General features: G+C 43.7%; 1 protein-coding gene across 2 annotated transcripts; it reads right to left on the bottom strand.

The window, feature by feature from the left end:
- Nucleotides 1-4,673: 4,673 nt before the first annotated feature.
- Nucleotides 4,674-18,361, bottom strand: LOC115206536 (28S ribosomal protein S22, mitochondrial). Of its 2 annotated transcripts, XM_029773642.1 has the most exons (8): nucleotides 18,208-18,361; nucleotides 14,711-14,871; nucleotides 14,387-14,551; nucleotides 13,978-14,205; nucleotides 13,715-13,860; nucleotides 5,596-5,704; nucleotides 5,359-5,477; nucleotides 4,674-5,163 (listed from the first exon to the last, which is right to left on the bottom strand). In XM_029773642.1, the coding sequence occupies exons 1-7, from the start codon at nucleotides 18,332-18,334 to the stop codon at nucleotides 5,388-5,390; spliced, it is 1,026 nt and encodes a 341-aa protein (XP_029629502.1). In that variant the 5' UTR covers nucleotides 18,335-18,361; the 3' UTR covers nucleotides 4,674-5,163; nucleotides 5,359-5,387. The 2 variants fall into 2 exon arrangements, with proteins under 2 accessions (XP_029629502.1, XP_029629501.1); XM_029773641.1 differs by having other exon boundaries at nucleotides 4,674-5,477.
- Between the last annotated feature and the right edge of the window lie 509 nt (nucleotides 18,362-18,870).

Genomic DNA, 18,870 nt, shown 5'->3' on the forward strand with positions numbered 1-18,870 from the left:
CTCGCTGTTCTGTCTCTCCACTCGCTGTTCTGTCTCTCCACTCGCTGTTCTGTCTCTCCACTCGCTGCTCTGTCTCTCCACTCGCTGTTCTGTCTCTCCACTCGCTGTTCTGTCTCTCCACTCGCTGTTCTGTCTCTCCACTCGCTGTTCTGTCTCTCCACTCGCTGCTCTGTCTCTCCACTCGCTGTTCTGTCTCTCCACTCGCTGTTCTGTCTCTCCACTCGCTGTTCTGTCTCTCCACTCGCTGTTCTGTCTCTCCACTCGCTGCTCTGTCTCTCCACTCGCTGCTCTCTCTCCACTCGCTGTTCTCTCTCCACTCGCTGCTCTGTCTCTCCACTCGCTGCTCCGTCTCTCCACTCGCTGTTCTCTCTCCACTCGCTGTTCTGTCTCTCCACTCGCTGTTCTGTCTCTCCACTCTGCAGCCGAATGAGGATAGGAATATCCTGGAGGAATCTGCAGGCTATGTGCCAAAAGGAGTGTCAGCTGAACCAGAGGTAAAGTCTGAAATCTCACACCTACTGTAATACTGGACATGACCATAGCTGTTGTGTTTAGTACTACTTACATAACCCCTAGTTTAGACACAACCATTCATTGTGATTTGTCAACTTGTCATTCTCAATTAAAATATGTTATTATCACTGTTCTATGTGCAGGAGGTTGCTGGCATGGATGAAACCCCTGTAATAGCAGCAGTGGTAGAAACCCCGGTAATGGCAGAAGTGGTAGAAACCCCGGTAATGGCAGCAGTGGTAGAACCCCCTGTAATGGCAGCAGTGGTAGAAACCCCTGTAATGGCAGCAGTGGTAGAAACCCCTGTAATGGCAGCAGTGGTAGAAACCCCTGTAATGGCAGCAGTGGTAGAAACCCCAGTAATGGCAGCAGTGGTAGAAACCCCAGTAATGGCAGCAGTGGTAGAAACCCCTGTAATGGCAGCAGTGGTAGAAACCCCTGTAATGGCAGCAGTGGTAGAAACCCCAGTAATGGCAGCAGTGGTAGAAACCCCTGTAATGGCAGCAGTGGTAGAAACCCCTGTAATGGCAGCAGTGGTAGAAACCCCAGTAATGGCAGCAGTGGTAGAAACCCCTGTAATGGCAGCAGTGGTAGAAACCCCGGTAATGGCAGCAGTGGTAGAAACCCCTGTAATGGCAGCAGTGGTAGAAACCCTGGTAATGGCAGCAGTGGTAGAAACCCCTGTAATGGCAGCAGTGGTAGAAACCCCAGTAATAGCAGCAGTGGTAGAAACCCCTGTAATGGCAGCAGTGGTAGAAACCCCTGTAATGGCAGCAGTGGTAGAAACCCCTGTAATGGCAGCAGTGGTAGAAACCCTGGTAATGGCAGCAGTGGTAGAAACCCCTGTAATGGCAGCAGTGGTAGAAACCCCAGTAATGGCAGCAGTGGTAGAAACCCCTGTAATGGCAGCAGTGGTAGAAACCCTGGTAATGGCAGCAGTGGTAGAAACCCCTGTAATGGCAGCAGTGGTAGAAACCCCGGTAATGGCAGCAGTGGTAGAAACCCCTGTAATGGCAGCAGTGGTAGAAACCCCTGTAATGGCAGCAGTGGTAGAAACCCCTGTAATGGCAGCAGTGGTAGAACCCCCTGTAATGGCAGCAGTGGTAGAAACCCCTGTAATGGCAGCAGTGGTGGAGGCTGCTGCTCCAGTAGTGGAAGAGTCCATTGTCATGGAAGAGATAGAGCCTGTTGCGGCTGCAGTGGAGGAGTTTATTCCAGCAGTAGAGGAATCTATCCCAGTGACATTAGTGGAACCAACTATGACTGCAGTGGAAGAATCCATTGAGATGGCAGAGGAGAAACCCATTATTGTTGAAGTGGAAGCTCCCAAGCCAGAGGAGGTAACAGCAGTGGAAGATACCATCACGAAGATAGAGGTTCCTGTCACCATAAAAATTACTTATTGGGAGATGTCATCACAGAAACACCCCTCTTGGCGCAAGAGGTAGCACAGTCCACCCCAGAGGAAGAAGTCATAACAACACCAGAGGAGGCTGTTGAGGAAGAACCTGCAGCAATAAAGCACAGAGCAAAAGATGAAGCACCTGTTACCGAGTCAGTCACAGAACCCATTTTAACAGAAGCACCAGTTGCCGAGGCAGCGCCAGTGCCTATAGCAACAGAACCAGAACCTGTTACCATAGAAGCAGTGGTGGAAGTAAAAGCCCCCATTGCCGCAGTAGTACTAGAAGCCATAGCAACGGAACCCACGGTTACAGAGGAAGTAACAGAACCCATAGCAACTGAACAAGCACATGTTACCATTGAAGTGGCAGCAGAAGCACCCAATGCTGAGGCAGTAGCAGAACCCATAGCACCAGCTGAAGAAGCCCCAGTCATTGTAGAAGAGAATTAACCTGGCCCAGCCATAGACCCAACCCCAGTCCTAGCCCCAGCCTTAAACCCTACCCCTGTCCTACCCCCAGTCACAGACCTTACCTCTGTCTTACATCCAGTCATAGACCTTACCCCTCTCTTATCCCGTCATAGACCTAGCCCCAGCACCACTCATAGACCTAGCCCAAGCACCACTCATAGACCTAGCCCAAGCCATAGATCCAGCTCCAACCCCAACCGTAGAGGACCAGGCTGCTGCAGCCCCAGCAGTAGAGCCCCTACCAGCCCCTACCAAGGTGCTTCCACCAGAGCCAGCCCCTCTAGCTGCCCTTTTAGATGGTAAAGGAGTGGAGGAGCCATCCCCTCTAGCTGCCCTATTAGAAGGTAAAGGAGTGGAGGAGCCATCCCCTCTAGCTGCCCTCTTAGAAGGTAAAGGAGTGGAGCCATCCCCTCTAGCTGCCCTTTTAGAGGGTAAAGGAGTGGAGGAGCCATCCCCTCTAGCTGCCCTATTAGAAGGTAAAGGAGTGGAGGAGCCATCCCCTCTAGCTGCCCTTTTAGACGGTAAAGGAGTGGAGGAGCCATCCCCTCTAGCTGCCCTATTAGAAGGTAAAGGAGTGGAGGAGCCATCCCCTCTAGCTGCCCTATTAGAAGGTAAAGGAGTGGAGGAGCCATCCCCTCTAGCTGCCCTTTTAGAAGGTAAATGAGTGGAGGAGCCATCATCTCAGCTGCCCCATTAGAGGGTAAAGGAGTGGAGGAGCCATCCCCTCTAGCTGCCCTTTTAGAAGGTAAAGGAGTGGAGGAGCCATCATCTCTAGCTGCCCCATTAGAGAGTAAAGGAGTGGAGGAGCCATCCCCTCTAGCTGCCCCTTTAGAAGGTAAAGGAGTGGAGCCATCCCCTCTAGCTGCCCCTTTAGAAGGTAAAGGAGTGGAGCCATCCCCTCTAGCTGCCCTCTTAGAAGGTAAAGAAGTGGAGCCAACCCTGCAGCAGTAGCAGCAGCATCATGGACCTGCTGGACCTGAATGATAAAAGGAATGAAGAGGTAAACCTGGCCTGGCCAGAGTTGATATATCCTGCCAAGACTTACACAGTATTTAGAATGCTAATCCATATTGGAAATCACCTTTTGATGTTTGATATAGAATAATGATGTATGAATGTTGAGGGACAACAGTGTACCAGCAAGGTACTTCACCCTCGCTCACACCTAGTCTTCCACTGACTCATCCCTCATATACATTACTTTTCCCTCCAGGGCCTTGACGATCTGGATCTGGACCTGGACATCTTTGATCTGGACGTCGACACCACAGACGTTGACCTGGACGACGAGTTCTTAGACTGAAAGTCTTGGTGGAGGAATGTCCTTAAAGTGACCAAAGAACACGTAGTGTTGTTCATACTCCTAGTGAAAGGGAGTGTTTGTGGGGGTTGGGGGGTTGTTACCTTTACAGTGAAAGTCAGGTGGAGGAGTTTGTCTTTGTCTTTTAAACTGTGAAACAATGCGAGGGGTTTGTAGAATGCTTTGGGTGAGAATGGGATGGACAGGGTCCCATTCATTAGGAACAAACGCAGGAAATGTTTGGCAACGGTAAAGACAATTAAGATTTATTTTTGAACAGGTACACATTTACTGTGTCAAATCTATTTCTGGTAAAACAAATGCTGAATGTGAGCCCGGGGTGTATTCATTAGTCAGATTTCATTGCATAACATTTGGTCTGTTGCTAAATGTTTTTGCAATGGAAACTGTTTACTCCAAATGGAAAACAAGTTTCCATTGGACAAATTCAGGTAGGTCCCTCCCCGTTTTGTTTGTTTCCTAGAGTAAACTCTTTCCGTTGCAAAACATTTAGCAACAGAATCCAACTAATAAATACACCCCGGTTTGGAAATCCTTTGTGCAGTACTTAGTACCTCATCATCCACTCTCACATTGACCCACAGTATAGAATGAAACGTAGTGTGAACCAGAGGTATCATTGGTTTGAAATGTTTACCTTATCCAATCACATAGGAAGATGGGAATAGATTAGTTCTCTACACTACAGTACATCTTAACCCTAGACTGAAGCCTGGTTAGCTATCTTTCATTAGTTAGGTCCTCTCCACAGGTGTTGAGCTTGTGTTCAGTATACCTCTACTTGTCTTGGCAAGCATGCTGCTCTGCCATGGTCTAGTGCCTTAGGTTCCCTATAAAAACAGCAGAGACCTACTTCATTGTTATAGATGTGAATCCAAAGTGCCTTCTGTGTGACTGGTCTAGAAAAGGGAATGAGATGTTAGTGTTTGTCTGAATCAGGCCCAAGAATTCAGATTCAATAAATGAGACTGTAAATAAAGACATTTTTATTTTGTAAGTACATACATCATGATAATTAAACAGCTTACTCAGTTCCAATGTTGAGATACAGTATGATTAAGGTTATGGACAAATGACAAGGTTGAAATGCAGAAGTGAAAATCTGCACTGCATCGTGTGCCCTTCCACCAAATGATAGAAGCTTGGAGCACCCCAGTCATGTGCACATTTTGATGCCATGTATTGTCAATGGACACTTGGCTTGCAAGTGGTTCATATGAGCTCCATAGTTCAAGGACTAAGTTATTCTCTTTGCTCACCGAAATTGCCCAGTTGATGAAAGTTTTGATCATGGATAGGCAGGTGATTGGGGATAATGTCACAGCTCCGTTGGTGTGAGGTGTATGGGACGGTCAGACGGAGCTCTGCTGTAACGTGACACAGCTGTCCTGTGGTTAGGTGTGGTGATGCATGACGGTCAGACTGAGCTCTGCTGTAACGTGACACAGCTGTCCTGTGGTTAGGTGTGGTGATGCATGACGGTCAGACTGAGCTCTGCTGTAACGTGACACAGCTGTCCTGTGGTTAGGTGTGGTGATGCATGACAGTCAGACTGAGCTCTGCTGTAACGTGACACAGCTGTCCTGTGGTTAGGTGTGGTGATGCATGACAGTCAGACTGAGCTCTGCTGTAACGTGACACAGCTGTCCTGTGGTTAGGTGTGGTGATGCATGACGGTCAGACGGAGCTCTCTGCGGAGGTCTGTTCGTAGGCCTGCAGGGCCAGCTCTACGTATCCTGCCCTCTGGGACTCCCGCTTAGCGTAGATCTGGTGGGGAACAGACAGAGGTTAAACAAAGAGTTTACTGGGTATCATGGCTACCAATACGGTGACTGGTGCATCAACCAGGTCCTGAGATGCACTAGTGTCTACTGATTGGGCCCACCTTGAGCAGGTCCAGTCCTGAAGCCTGTTGGCTGGAGGCCTCCTGGGCTGTCTCACTGTGTGGATGGACCTTGTTGAACAGACCCACCAGACTCACTGCATCCTGCAACCTAGAACAAAGAGAACAATACTGCCACTGTTAGAGTGGCTACTCTGGGCTAACAATGACAGCTATGGTGTTAAATCATTACCAGTCACAATTTGGGCTGAGGTGGTCACAAAATTTCGTCAGTCGGTCTCATGGTAATTGACCATTAATTAACAAACATTTAGCATCTCCTGGCTTCCACACATAGCCTACAAGCCATTTTAAATAGTTGAATAAATCCTTGTAATATAGCATACACCTTCACAATAAATACATTATTTATTTTAGACAGGTCTAAAGAAGGATGATATGAAGAAAATGTAGTCTATTTCAGAAGAACAGAATAGCATACTCTGATTCGTACTAATGTTAGGTCCTGATGTGGCTATGCCAAATGGCTGTGGGCTACACTAGTTAATTTAGCAGAATATTTGCTTATATACAATTGAACAAAGCTGAATAAACTATAAATATTTTCTCCATAACGAAGGAATTAACAAAAATAGGTACTCCTATATGCTTAATTTAGAGTTAATGTAACTTTAGTTCTACAAACGTTGGGCAATACGTTTTGATTTTTAATACTGCATGATGAGACTAATGATGATTTGAAATAAAGTTGCTTGAAAGGCATGAGCTCTGCTTTGTTTTTTTTGTGCAGGCTGCACTCCAGTAGTCTCTCATTCACAATTTGACAAGCACTTGATAATGCCTCGAATTTCACAACGGCAACCCCTTTGTGGCCGTAACACACCCTAAAAAAATACATGCCTATTGCGGCCCAGAATGCTGCATTGTGCCCTACTCTGAGTGTGCTGGGCAATCCGAAGCGCATCTCACTCACATGGCTGTCCATCATGTGATCAGGTCTTTCTCACAGGCCACAAGTAAAGACAGACACATCGGAGACGCAACTGTGCGTCCTTATCCAATACCAAGGTGCATATTGAAGATATTGGAAGAACTGGACACATTTACTTTGTCAGCCAACAAGATGAGTAGGCCTAACAGGCTGACTACACAGCTCGCGTCGCGTGCGCAAGTGTTGCAAAATAAATTTAGAAATCTATATTATTCAATTATTGCACCCACACTGCTCGCGCGTGCCAAGGGCTAAAATAGAAGTCAGTTCTATTTGTGACACAGATTATGCTGCAAGTCCTGCCTCTCCCATCTCCTCATTGGTTTATAGAAGCAGGTACCCACGTGCCATGTCCTCATCGCTTATACCCATGTGGGTGACTGAAAGACGAACGAGGTCAGTGGGGGTAATCCACCTAATTTATGAAAGTTTCCAATCGCAATATAAAATCAAGAGAAGAAAAAGCCTGGAAGGAGGAGAGATGACTAGAAACGATTCGGTTGATAGTTTTATGTGTGCATTAATTGGCGGAGTAGAGGACCAGGTGCATTTCAGGTAAAATAACTCAATGTTTATATCCCAGGACAAATTAGCTAGCAACAGCAAGCTAGATAAATAGGACAAATTAGCTAGCAAGTGCAAGCTAACTAGCTAAATTGTCATAAATGTTTAATGCTTTTCAACCTGTTCCCCAAAAAATGTAATTGGTTCAGTCTGTTTTGATATTTTAACCTGCGTGTCGTGATCGCGTTTGGTGTAGGGGTACAAAATACATTTATGCACGAAAGCATAACATTAGATTATGTTAGGACAGCACCTAAACAAGAAAAACCACACAGCCATTTTCCAAGCAAGGAGAGGCGTCACAAAAAAACTGAAATACAGCTAAAATGAATCACTAACCTTTGATGATCTTCATCAGATGGCACTCATAGGACTTCATTTTACACAATACATGTATGTTTTGCTCGATAAAGTTCATATTTATATCCAAAAAAAACATTTTACATTGCCGTGTAATGTTCAGAAATATTTTGCCTCCCAAAACTTCCGGTGAATGAGCACATCAATTTACAGAAATACTCATCATAAACGTTGATAAAATATTCAAGTTATTTAAAGAATTATACATGCACTTCTCCTTAATGCAACTGCTGTGTCAGATTTCAAAAAAGCTTTAGGGCGAAAGCAAATTTTGCAATAATCTGAGTACAGCGCTCAGATATCAAAACAAGCCATACAGATACCCGCCATTTTGTAGTGAACAGAAATGACAAAAATTACATTATAAATATTCACTTACCTTTGATCTTCATCAGAATGCACTCCCAGGAATCCCAGTTCTAGAATAAATGTTAGTTTTGTCGTGTCTTTGGCATCATTAAAACTGAAGACATATTTATCAAATAACTGTAATTATTATTACGCGATTAACCTGATTAATCATGTAACTGTAATTAACTAGGAAGTCGGGGCCCCAAGGAAAATATTCAGATTACAAAGTTATAATTTTCCTAATATAACTTTCAGATATTTTAATATGTGATCAATTAGTCTTCGAATTAATGAATTATTATTTACCTCACGCCAGTCTCATTCCAAACGTCGTAAATTGTTGGTTATCTGCACGAACCCAGTCTTCACTATGAGTCATCCATACATCAATTGTCTTAAAATCATTTATTTACTAACTAAGTAATTCACAGAAATGCATAACAAACAGTAGATATCGTTACAAAGAAATGATAGAGGAATGTGCCCTAGTGGGCTAAGCCAGCATGGCGGCTTCTTAGACAAAAGGGGAGTGGGGGGGGTCAGCTGAGGACACACTACAAAGTTGATAATTATAACAATTGAAATGCTAATCCTTTGCACATGAACGCTCACTCATTTGGGAACAATTGCAATCAATATATATATATATTTACGCTCAGTGTGTCGTCGGGATCTCTGGTGAAAAGTTTGTTTCTGTTGGAGAGTCTGTCCGCCCTCTGTCGTTGTTTGGAATGGATAGTTCAGACTAACATTCATTCATGTTGTTATAGAATAGCTGTTTCGGCGGTTGTCGGTCTTCACGTTCAATGATACCCAATTCCTAGCTGCAGACTAGTAATTAATATCAAAGACTTGTTCTTATTCTGTCGGTATCGATAGTCTAAGAGTTTAACCGCGTGGTATGGTTAAAAGTTCAGCAAGAGGAAAGCTTGGTCTCCTCTCAAACCGTGGCCCTCTCGTTATCGAGGTAAGCTGGTCTCCAACCGTTAGCCATCTCGTAATTGAGGTAAGCTTGGTCTGGTGATATAAAACCCCCACCTATGTTTTCTTCGGAAGAGCAGAAAAGGGCCTGTCCCATCACGCCAGAACATAACTGTGCTCATGGGCGGTCCTCTGATTTAGTTAAGACTCCAAAGGGAATTGGAGTTTCCTTCATTAAACAGTCCAAAATCACATTACACAATTTCACAAACAGTTCCATCCTTATTCATTCATTTTATATAACCATTTAGATGTAAGTCTCATAGCGGAGGCTATTGTATAAACATGATTATGGTAACGTGGCCGTATTGTCTCATGAGTTTCACAAAATTGTACCAAACGGACCAGTTCATAGCTGGATTCTTCACCGATCTTTTATACCTTCTCCAGAACCTGAATATAGTTTGGTTGTCAAGTTCTGTGCGGTAGAAGAAATTCCTTGGTGTGGTCTATGAAAACTCACTGTCTCTATACTGTGGCCATGAGGAGAGAATCTCCTCAAAGGGATTTACGACCGCTCTTACAGAGCCTGGTGTCAGAAGTATAGAGGTCGGGGGATGGTGCTCGCTGTGTCCAAAGAGGGAAACGTCATGACAGTTTTGTTCGATACAGTCCATCATTTATGTCCAAATATCTCCTTTTTGTTCGCGCGTTTAGTCCACTACTCCAAAGGCAGGAAGCGTGCGCAAAATGTCACGACGAAAAGTCAAAAAAAGTTATATTTACGTTCGTAGAAACATGTCAAACGATGTATAGCATCAATCTTTAGGATGTTTTTATCATAAATCTTCAGTAATATTCCAACCGGACAATTCCAATGTCTTCAAAAAAGAAAAGGAACACAGCTAACTCTCACGTGAGGGCGCGCCACTGAACTCACGTCATTTTCTCAGTCGTTGACTTCCAGGAGCTCTTGTTCTCTCCCCATTCACAGTAGAAGCATGAAACAACGTTCTAAAGACTGTTGACATCTAGTGGAAGCGTTAGGAAGTGCAAAATTAACCCTAAGTCATTGTATACTGTATAGGCAATCACTTGAAAAACTACAAACCTCAGATTTCCACACTTCCTGGTTGGATTTTTCTCAGGTTTTTGCCTGCCATATGAGTTCTGTTATACTCACAGAAATCATTCAAACAGTTTTATCCAAATCTACTAATAATATGCATATCCTACCTTCTGAGCCTGAGTAGCAGGCAGTTTACTACGGGCACGCCTTTCATCCGGACGTCAAAATACTGCCCCCTACCCTAGAGAAGTTAAGCAAGTTTCGTAGGTTACTAATGACCATCAGCAGCATCAGAGCTTGGAGAAGCCTTCATTTGACTGCTTTCATGACTCGTGATGGCCGGTGTGGTGGTAATACAGTCACCGCAACAGCCCTAGTCACAATGCCTACAAAACACTTATAACATATGGCATTTGGAGTCAAACAGATGGCATGGGGTGTCATAGTTTTATTAAAGTTGGAGAAAAACCAAGAGGTACTAGGACCCCTGGGGTTACTTGGCCTATCCACAGTGGGTACTAGGACCCATGGGGGTACTTGAGAAGATTCATGATACCATAGGCTAACTGGTACAATTCACGAGGGGGGTACTTCAGGGGTTCAGAGCTAAATTCAGTAGGTCAGTGGTTCCCTAACTTTTTATAGTCCCGTACCCCTTCAAACATTCAACCTCCAGCTGTGTAGCCCCTCTAGCACCAGAGTCAGCGCACTCTCAAATGTTGTTTTTTGCCATAATTGTAAGCCTGCCACACACACACACTATAAATTCACAGAGGCCCTCTTGTTCAGATATAGGTAAGTGGACTGGAGGCAGGGCATGAAAGGGATAACGAATCCAGTTGTTTGTGTCATCCGTTTCGGGAAAGTACCTGTGTAATTGCGCACCCAACTCACTCAGGTGCTTCGCTATATCACATTTGACATTGTCCGTAAGCTTGACTTCATTTGCACACAAAAAAATCATACAATGATGGAAAGACCTGTGTGTTGTCCCTGTTTATGCAGACAGAAAAGACCTCCAACTTCTTAACCATAGCCTCAATTTTGTCGAGCACATTGAATATAGTCGTGGAGAGTCCCTGTAATCCTAGATTCAGATCATTCAGGTGAGAAAAAACATCACCCAGATTGAACAGTCATGTGAGAAACTCGTCATCATGCAAGCGGTCAGACAAGTTAAAATTATGGTCAGTAAAGAAAACTAAGCTAATCTTTCAATTAAAAAAAACATGTCAATACTTTGCCCCTTGATAACCAGCACACTTCTTCTGTATGTTGTAAAAGCGTTACATGCTCGCTGCCCATATCATCGCACGAGAGTTCTGGGACCTTGCTTTAACAAAGTTAACCATTTTCACTGTAGTGTCCAAAATATCTTTCAAGCGGTCAGGCATTCTCTTAGCAGCAAGAGCCTCTCGGTGGATGCTGCAGTGTACCCAAGTGGCGCAGGGAGCAACTGCTTGCATGCGCATTACCACTCCACTGTCTCCCGGTCATGGCTTTTACGCCATCAGTACAGATACCAACACATCTTGACCACCAAAGTCAATTTGATGTCACAAAGCTATCCAGTTGTCCTGGTTTCCAGAAGAGGATGTCTTCCTTAATTGACCACGCATAAATGTAACAGACATACAGTTGAAGTGGGAAGTTTACATACACTTAGGTTGAAGTCATTAAAACTCATTGTTCAACCATTCCACAAATTTCTTGTTAACAAACTATAGTTTGGGCAAGTCGGTTAGGACATCTACTTTGTGAATGACACAAGTAATTTTCCAACAATTGTTTACAGACAGATTATTTCACTTATAAATCACTGTATCACAATTCCAATGGGTCAGAAGTTTGCGTCCCACCTACTCAACAGCCAGTTGAATCCCGTGGCGCGTTATTCAAATACCTTAGAAATGCTATTACTTCAATTTCTCAAACATATGACTATTTTACAGCATTTTAAAGACAAGACTCTCGTTAATCTAACCACACTGTCCGATTTCAAAAAGGCTTTACAACGAAAGCAAAACATTAGATTATGTCAGCAGAGTACCCAGCCAGAAATAATCAGACACCCATTTTTCAAGCTAGCATATAATGTCACAAAAACCCAAACCACAGCTAAATGCAGCACTAACCTTTGATGATCTTCATCAGATGACAATCTTAGGACATTATGTTATACAATACATGCATGTCTGTTCAATCAAGTTCATATTTATATCAAAACCAGCTTTTTACATTAGCAGGTGACTAGCATGTGACTAGCATTGCCACCGAACACTTCCGGTGAATTTACTAAATTACTCACGATAAACGTTCACAAGAAAACATAATTATTTTAAGAATTATAGATACAGAACTCCTCTATGCACTCGATATGTCCGATTTTAAAATAGCTTTTCGGTGAAAGCACATTTTGCAATATTCTAAGTAGATAGCCTGGCATCACAGGGCTAGCTATTTAGACACCCAGCAAGTTTAGCACTCACCAAAGTCAGATTTACTATAAGAATTGTGAAAATCTGAGTTTGAATGCATTTGGCTTAGGTGTATGTAAACTTCCGACTTCAACTGTCTTCCCTGTGGCTCAGTTGGTAGAGCATGGTGTTTGCAATGCCAGCATGGTGTGTGGGTTCGATTCCCATGGGGGGCCAGTACAAAAAAAAAAAAGGAAATGTAATGTATGCATTCACTACTGTAAGTCGCTCTGGATAAGAGCGTCAGCTAAATGACTAAAATGTAAAATGTAAATGTATACCAGGAGCAGTGCCAGGCCCGCCACGTCTGTTGACTCATCCAGCTGTAACGCATAGAATTCACTGGCTTGTATGTAAAGCAGTAACTGTTTCAAAACATCTCCTGCCATGTCACTGATGCGTCGTGAAACAGTGTTGTTCAATGAAGGCATTGTCTGTATAGTTTTTCTTTTTGCCTTTGCCCCAGCATTGTCCCAGCCGCAGCTGCAGGAAGAATTAAGTCCTCCACAATAGTATGGGGCTTGCCTGTCCTAGCCACTTGGTAGCTCACCATATAAGGCGCTTCTAGACCCTTCTTATTAATGGTATCTGTTGCTTTTATACATGTCTTACTACTCGAAAGTCATCTTAATTCTCGCTCAAAAACTCCCTTTGGCTTATTTTCCAAATTGGCATGTTTTGTTTCTAAATGTCTGCACAAGAGTGAAGGTTTTGTCAAGTTGTGAGATAGTACTTTTGCACATAAAACACACAGTGGCTGAGGAAAGTCACTACTCCCAAAATAATTTAACCACAAATCAATGTAGTTCTCATATTTGCGCCTCTTCGATGGTCCAATGTCCCTGTCTGCTGTTCTGTGCTTTCCTGGGTAAGGGGGGAGTAGCTCTTTGGCTATATCAGATTCACAACTGTCAGTGTCCATGCTAGCTGGGCCAAAAACAAATGTAGAATTACTGATGCTAGCATTGGATGTGCTTGTGGAAGCAGAACAACTTGTGTCGTCGACAGGTGCAGGTGTAGTACTGCTGATTGTAGCAGTACTACCAGTAGAGCTGGTATGTGTCTCTATGGACGCGGACCTTACTATTTTTACCCATTTACCCATTTTGGAGCAAACGGAATGAGCAGCAGCAACGTTTGGCTACATACAGACCGTTAGCGGAACTCCCGCGAGAGAGTAACGGTTAATGTGATTGGGTGTTAATTATTTGACTAGGCTACCTACCTGTATTTGACTGTGTGTTATTTCACTGAACACTATATATTTGGCAGTGAAACAAGGCTACTCCGGCGAGAGAAAAACCTCACCCAAATGTATAGCCCTGTTGGAAAATATAAATGGTCTGTTTGAAAATGTGAAGGGAAAAAAGTAGGTGGTACAGTAACCAAAAAAGGTTGGGAACCCCTGCTCTAACACAAGATACTCACAGGTCTTTCTGCAGCATGTCTATCATGAGTCCGTCCACCCTCCTGGCATTGACCAGGTACCAGACCAGGCCTCCAAAGTGTCTGGTGGAGCGTAGCAGATCATACTTCCCCATCTTCTCTAGATCCTCATAGGTGGCTGCATGCACCTGGACAACAGAGCACAGCCAATAGGGAGAGAGTTTTACTAACTGCTAATGGGCAATAATAATTGAACCATACATCTGGACAGCCTGTTGAGGAGTGTGAAGGAAGTGGTATTTTACCCTGATGTATTCTGAGGAGTCAGGTTCAAACTGGACCTGGCACAGATCCAACATATCCTCATGACGAGCCTGGCCAAACACCACCTTCAGGTTCTCCTCCTTGAAGACAGGGGGTGCTGTGAGCCTGCGGCCCTCTTTAGGAAAGTAGACCTGCAGGATCCTATCCCTCTCCTCCCACGATGCCTTCCTCAGAGTCCCAGTGGGTTCCCGGATCACTATGAACCGCTCCTGGAAACAACCATTGAAGAGAGAACAAAACTAGACAGTGAGAAGACAAAAGAGCACTAATTGTTTGAGGCATTGTAAATGATAACCAACATTTATGTTGGACACAAACCATTACGCACACTTTGCTTGCCGTGCATGTTGAATATGACGTTGGTGGACACAAACACACTCTCTTTCCTACCCTGTGCGGTATGTTGAAGGTGATGTCAGTGAAGACGTATCTGGCTGTGTCCATGCCCTCCAGGATCTTGTCCTCAGACAAGACATCGTTGATGGGCTTCCTCTCCGGCAGCACTGGAGGCATCTTCAGCAGCCTCTGGGCCTGCTCCCTGGCACTCTGGGTCGCCTACAACACAAACACACAGTGTGACACATAAACAAGATTACATCCCTGTGCAGCTGGTGTCAATCTGCCAACTGAAATGTTCAGAATGTTGCAGTAGATGTTGTAGAGCCATTCTCTACTCAGCATGAAGACAAACTATCAGCCCTACTGTGTGTGTACCTCTTCCAGCTGTGCGTCTGTCATGAGTTTGTACTTGGGGGGCTTCAGCTCCTGTTTGATGGGTCTGAACACCTTCTCCAGGTCCAAGCCTGTGATTCTGGTTAGGATGTCCTGCACCTCTGCATCCATAAACTGGGGCTTCACATGGGCATCTGTAGAATCTAGAAACAAATGAATGACTTCAGAGATGGACAAAGCTAGCTCTGGTCTCGGATCTGCAGGTACAGCCTGCATCAGAGCTAGTCACACTGCGCATATTGACACAGGAAGTGACCTCACTGATGACGCAAAACAGGAAGAATGGCGCCAAGTACAAACCTTCTCCTGAATACAAGCCTTCTAGATATTTTTCATAATTGCACTTAATCTTCAACAACTGGAATGATTGTTCCATGTTCTCCAAAGAATCTTAAAACGGACTCTGTATTTAAAGATCAGAAATCAAACTTGACGAGAGTGAGGAGGAATATAAGTCGTAAATATACAGATATTTTTTACCTAGGGATGAAGTAGCTACGGCGATAGGTGTCTTTCAAGTCTTGCTCTAATGATCATGCTCAAGGTAATTCTGGCAAAGTGGAATTATGATTTTTGGGGGAAAAAGTGTACCCCTGCCTTTTTTGGGTGAGTTACAAAAGCATCTATATTGAAGCCAGTCCCTAAACAAATCTAGGACAACCACCCGAGCCACAGCTTGTTCATCCCGTTATCATCCAGAAGGCGAGGTCAGTACAGGTGCATCAAAGCTGGGACAGAAGCAGTTTTTCAGTCTCAATCTCAAGGCCATCAGACTTAAATAGCCATCAATAGCCAGCCTCCACCCAGTAACCTGCCCTGAACTTAGTGCCTGCCACCCGGTTACTCAACTCTGCACCTTAGAGGCTGCTGCCCTATGTACATAGACATGGAATCACAGGTCCTTTAGTAATGTTTACATACTGTATTCTAGTCAATGCCACTCCGACATTGCTTGTCCTAATATATAAGGATTTTTTTTTGTATTATTCTAGTCTTTTAGATGTGTGTATTGTTGTGAATTGTTAGATACTACTGCACTGCTGGCGCTAGGAACACAAGCATTTCGGTACGCCCGCAATAACATCTGCTAAATATGTATGTGACTAATAAAATTTGATTTTAGCTTAAAGGGAAAGATTCACCCATTTTGAATGTTATATTGTTTTTGTCAATTTCCTTTCGATTCCCAGGGTCATTTCATGTTTATCTGAGCTATTGCCGTTCAAGCAGGCAGAAATTCGGAAATTATGACGTAGCATTGTGATAAAACCGCTCTCACTACACTGGAAGTTACACTGAACAAAAATATAAAACGCAACATGTAAAGTGTTGCGCGCTCATGTTTCATGAGCTAAAATAAAAGATCCCTGAAATGTTCCACAAAAAAAGTTAGCGAGCCTTTCTCCTTTGCCGAGATAATCCATCCACCTCACAGGTGTGGCATATCAAGAAGCTGATTAAACGGCATGATCATTTCACAGGTGTGCCTTGTGCTGGGGACAATAAAAGGCCATTAAAATGTGCAATTATGTCAAAACACAATGCCACAGATGGCTCAAGTTGAGGGAATGTGCAATTGGCAAGCTGACTGCAGGAAAGTCCACCAGAGCTGTTGCCAGAGGATGTAATGTTAATTTCTCTACCATAAGCCGCCTCCAAAATAATTTTAGAGAATTTGGCAGTACATCCAACCAGTCTCACCACCGCAGACCACGGCTATGGCGTCATGCAGGCGAGTGGTTTGCTGATGTCAACGTTGTGAACAGTGTCCCATGGTGGCGATGGGGTTATGGTATGGGCAGGCATACGCTACAAACAAGAAACACAATTGCATTTTATCAATGGCAATTTGAATGCACAAAAATAACATTCCGAGATCCTGAGTACCATTTTTTTAAGGTATCTGACCAACGAGATGCATATCTGTATTCCCAGTCATGTGAAATCCATAGGTTAGGGCCTAATAAATAAATTCACATTGACTGTTTTCCTCATACGAACTATAACGCAGTAAAATCTTTGAAATTGTTGCATGTTGGGTTCATATTTTTGATCAGTATAATAGAAATACGACTTTTAGATTGCGAAAATGTCTATCAAGTCAGATTTGAATACTGGCCGATGTCATAACGCGGGAAGTTGTCTTCTCTCGAATTAGCCATTTTTCATATTTTTTTTATATTCCTACACTCAAAAAGTTAGCTTGTTCAGGCCGTGGTAGCCAGATACAATGAGTCTGATTGCTGTCACGTTCAAAACAACTTCAAACTTAGATATCGGAAATCTCCCACGCCCGAAAGGTCAAGACAACTGGGAACTCAGAAAAAAACGTGCTTCCGAATGGAAAAAATTATTTCTAAGTCAGAAAATGTCAGAAGCTCTGGCATCTTACAAGAGCTTTTACGTATTTAATTTAACTAGGCAAGTCAGTTAAGAACAAATTCTTATTTACAATGATGGCTACCAAAAGACAAAAGGCCTCCTCTGGGGTAGGGGGCTGGTTTTAAAAACACATTTCATATAAATATAGGACAACATACACATCACAACAAGAGAGACAACATAGAGACCCAAGACAACATAGCAAGGCAGCAACACATGACAACAGCATAAAACATGGTACAAACATCATGGAGCACAGACAACAGCACAAAGGTAGAGACAACAGTACATCGCGCAAAGCAGCCACAACTGTCAGTAAGAGTGTCCATGATTGAGTTTTTGAAGAGATTGAGATAAAACTGTCCAGTTTGAGTGTTTGTTGCAGCTCGTCCCAGTCATTAGTTGCAGTGAACTGAATAGAGGAGTGACCCAGGGATGTGTGTGCTTTGGGGACCTTTAACAGAATGTGACTGGCAGAACGGGTGTTGTATGTGGAGGATGAGGGCTGCAGTAGGTATCTCAGATAGGGGGGAGTGAGGCCTAAGAGGGTTTTATAAAAAGCATCAACCAGTTAGTCTTGCGACGTGTATACAGAGACGACCAGTTTATAGGGTGTTCTCTGTTTTGCTCTATGATCCCCACCCCCGCTAATGATACGTTCAAGACTAGCGGAAAACCTGAAAAAAACGGTCAAACCATGACGTCAGTTATCTTCAGGTCGGAAAGTCGAGTCTCTCGAAAGATGCCCGAGTTCCGTCTTGGAATTCCTAGTTGGATGACCGTTAACGATTTCCAGTCTGAACTTTTCCGAGTTCGCAGTTATTGTGAACGTGCTGAATTCGGAAGTCGGAGATTTCAAAGTTCCCAGTTTTGAACTCAGCATAGATGTACGTTCTTGTCAACATGTGTGTAAATAGCTTCAAGGATAACAGCTAGCTACCAGTATCATTCAAGTGATTCAAATACTAAAAAGTAAACGCTAGCAAAGTTTTCGCATAGGCAGCTAACAGTAGATAACAATAGCTGCACATGCTACAAGGTCAGTGGTAGAACTCCAGTGTCTCAGTGTGGCCACACATTGTAAATAAACGACTTACTGCTGTCAGACGGTGCACTGCACAACATCCTTTTGCTACATCTGACAAGTATTCCTGTATTTTGATCGACATTTTTGACCCGAGAATAGCTCCTAAAGAGGCACCGTGCTGCACCAAACGCGGCCATGTTTGTAGCTACCTCATCGAGTACACTATCGTGACCTAATACATACGACGTAGAAATTGGGGGATCATGGGAGATGGAGTCTTCCGATTGTGTGACAGTTTTATAAAGGATGTTCACCAGATGGCGCGAATTGATCATGTATTCTGTGTCCACTTGCAATGTGTTCATGGTTACAATGGTGATGCTCATGAAACTGACATGTAGTCCTAGGTTGGAATAAGTACGAAAATGTATGCATTCACTACTGTAAGTCGCTCTGAATAAGAGCGTCTGCTAAATGACTAACATGTAAAATGAATAAGGAATTTAGTATTGTCCTCAAATTGTACGTATCATAAACATGTATTATGTTTGTCTGGCCAATACAGACAGTATTTTCTCATTACAAAAATGAATACAATAAAAAACATTCCATTTAGATGCCATGAGTCTCAACATGTTGGGGTACCAACAAAAAAACATGTCTCTTGCCTTCTCTCTGCATGGTAGAATTGTGTCTGATGTAAGAATTCAGCTATTCCTATATTCAGCAATTT

This window comes from Salmo trutta, chromosome 13 (genome assembly GCF_901001165.1).
Source record: "Salmo trutta chromosome 13, fSalTru1.1, whole genome shotgun sequence".
NCBI lineage: Eukaryota > Metazoa > Chordata > Actinopteri > Salmoniformes > Salmonidae > Salmo > Salmo trutta.